The sequence below is a fragment of the Pygoscelis adeliae genome, unplaced genomic scaffold, assembly GCF_000699105.1.
Source record: "Pygoscelis adeliae isolate BGI_AS28 unplaced genomic scaffold, ASM69910v1 Scaffold4, whole genome shotgun sequence".
Taxonomy (NCBI): domain Eukaryota; kingdom Metazoa; phylum Chordata; class Aves; order Sphenisciformes; family Spheniscidae; genus Pygoscelis; species Pygoscelis adeliae.
The window spans coordinates 10,408,273-10,411,451 of NW_008824986.1; the positions used below are offsets into that span (position 1 = coordinate 10,408,273).

The window sequence follows — 3,179 nt, forward strand, 5'->3', positions numbered from 1 at the left end:
AGCAGGAAAGCTTCAAGCAACTTTGTTTCTTCTGTTACCTTGTGTGGAGATGGGCATGAAAAGGTGCACTGGAACCCTATTTAAGTCCTTGTGTACTGTTCCTGTATTATTGCTTAATTTAAATTTACTCTGGTCTTTAATTATGTTTAAGGGGCTTTTGTGCTCTGCAGGTTAAATTCTATGAGTTTATATAGAAATGCTATCAGAGTAGTGATCCAATAGTTTTTCTTTATCAGTACACGTTTTGACAGCTCAGAGCTGTTAGTCTCCTGAGTTTTGAGACTATTTGGGTTCTGTTGGTTTTGTTCTTTCTTTTATGACCTCCAATTCTTATGAATTCTCTTAACTGTGTTCTTCTCTATCTACTTTTTAGGACCTAAAACAGGGACTTGGAGGGGAAGTAATATTCTCATATTACTTATTAACTTAGTGGAATGGCAGCTTTATATGGGAAATGCTTCTTTTCTTGATTCCTCATTGGGCATTTATTTGTACTGCACTAGTTTGTTGCTCATGTTCTCCTTGCCAACTGATTATTTTATAGTTAGAGGGCCTTTCAGGTATGCCCTAAGGAATAGTGAGAATACCATTTATTGTAGGTCTTAGCTTATACCATTTAGTATTATCTCATGTCGTCTTTTATTTTGTGTATTGACCATACCTTTGTTTTCCTAGGTGTTTATGTGTGGGATGTTGAAGGTAGAAAGTATTTTGACTTTCTGAGTGCTTACAGTGCTGTTAATCAAGGCCACTGTCACCCAAAGATTGTGAACGCTCTGAAAGCTCAGTCTGAAAAACTGACCCTTACATCCAGAGCATTCTACAATGACGTACTTGGTGAATATCAGGAGTTTGTCACCAAAATGTTCAATTATAACAAAGTTCTTCCCATGAACACAGGTAAAAAATAATTTTATTTCCATTTTATTTCTTGTCTCTGAGATGCAGTACAAAGTTTTGTAACATTTGTACTGCATCAATGGCCTGTCTCGTGTACAAGTGTGATAATGATATTGCTTTGTGTTTTAGGAGTGGAAGCTGGAGAAACTGCCTGTAAATTGGCTCGGAAGTGGGCGTACACTGTGAAAGGAGTTCCAAAATACAAAGCAAAAATTATTTTTGCAGGTATGTTAAGTGCGTGTTACGAGTTGAGGTACTGAGGAGGAAGAGAGCTCTAGACACTGGCTATAGCACTCTCTTTTCCCAATAGCTGTAGCAATTACTCTGCAGTATTCTTAATGTTTCAGTTTTTTCACTGAAGCAAGCCTGTTGAAGGTCTCTGTAACCCTTGACATTTTAATAGAGTAAGCTAAGATCTCAACCTGTTAACAGGTTATGTTGTACTTGCGTATCTGCAGTTGGTGATTCTGATAAAAAACTTTGGGTTTTTTTGTGGCTACAACAGTCTTTGCAGGACCTTAAGGTTCTCTAAGTGCTGCCTTCTAAATTGTGAGTTCAGTCTTAAATATATTCTGTTGACAAAATATTCTGTGTATGCTTCTGGCTATTTAATTTTAACCTTAAATAGTTACAATGAATTATAAACTTTTTTTAAATGTAATGTCCTTTGAGAAACACATGTGATCTTAACAGAATTGATTGTAAAAACAGGAGATATGAATATAATTCCTATGACAAATCAATTTCAGATCCTCTCCCTTGTGGAGGTGTATGCATCAAGAGGCAATGAGGATTGTTTTGCTTTGTCAAGGAGCTGCTGGTAATGTCTGTTTTTGCAAGGGAGATGCAACAATGAACTTAAATCCAGGAAGGAAACCATAGTTAATAAGGTGGTTTATAAAGCTTTATAAACAGCAATTGAATGTATAAAGTGGACCTTATTTGTACTACTTAACCTTTTTAGTTGTCAAAAATTGATGAGTGGCTGCCTGAAGTCACATGGAAAGTGCGTTCAGTCCTCCATGCTCTTTTAACCGCTGCTTGGGTGTTAAAGTGCAGTATCTTTTTATTCCTAATGGGTTGATTTTTATATACCTTTCTCGTGAATTCATTCCTCAGATTGCTCCCACTCCTCTCACGGATTCCACATTTGGGTTAAGCCTGCTTCCCTCTTCTGCTTTCCCTAGCCGTGGTTTTCTTCTACATTCTTAAGGTCTTCCAAAAGTTGGCATTAACCCAGTAAAGCCATGTTGTAGCCTTGATCATGTAATTAAAGTAAAAGCAATATTGCTAAAGTAAATATGGGGCCCTGGAAAGTCCTGATTATGTAAGTATATAAGTATACGTGGTGTATTTCCTCCCTTTATCTGCCTGCTCTGCTTGGCTCTGTAACAGGGAGAAGTTACCTGCCCCTGAAGAGACTATTGTGCTTTGCTTAATTTTTTTTTTTTTTTTAATGTCTAATTCAAATAACTTACATTTGGTATTCTTTGGTTAGAGGTGAAGTATTTTTGTCAATTCTAATGTTGTTCAATGGTTCTGTATTTTATAAAACCTTCCAGAATAAAGCTTACTTCTTAAATATTGACCTTTTTTAGTATTTGCAGCTGTAGCAATTAATTTTTTACTTTTGGTACATATAGTAGCTGAACCATAAACTGTCATTAGACAGCATTTATAAATTGAAATTCATAGTTGAATATTGCATTATGGTTTGTAGGACCAGTTAGATTAGACTTTTTTTTTCCTTCTTCTGGGAATTCTTTGAACAAATTTATTTCTCCCTCCTTCCATATGTTTTGTTTTGCTCTTCAGTCAATTAACTTTTAGTACGTGCTTTCTCATCTTGATAAACTGGATATGTTCTCCATTATTATGATCCCATCTCCTTAACCACAATATTTAATTATGTGCCAAGTAGTTGGAACAAAATAATAATCCTTCTCTTATCAGAAGCCAGCATTTTGGCAGAAAAAAGCTCGCTTAAGTAGCTAGGGTCAGAAGGAAAAATGGCTTTAAACATCAGTCCAGAGAACTTGACGTAGATTCTGTGCTTGATAGTGAGCCAATACAGAGACTGGAGTGCTAAGGTGGAGACAGCCTGCCATCAGCAGATAGACTGCTCTGCTTCGTGTGATTCAGTTTGCAGGGCTTTGTTTCAGTATAGAATCATTAAGGTTGGAAAAGACCTCTAAGATCATCGAGTCCAACCGTCAACCCAACACCACCATGCCCACTAAACCATGTCCCTAAGCGCCTCGTCTACACGTCTTTTAAAT

General features: G+C 36.7%; 1 protein-coding gene across 1 annotated transcript in view; it reads left to right on the top strand.

Annotated features, from left to right (window-relative positions):
• Window positions 1–3,179, top strand: part of OAT (ornithine aminotransferase) — a 15,662-nt gene that overhangs the window by 491 nt on the left and 11,992 nt on the right. The window contains exons 2-3 of the mRNA XM_009325869.1: window positions 676–900; window positions 1,030–1,125. Coding sequence (XP_009324144.1) covers window positions 676–900; window positions 1,030–1,125 — 321 coding nt within the window. The remainder of the gene's footprint in view (window positions 1–675; window positions 901–1,029; window positions 1,126–3,179) is intronic.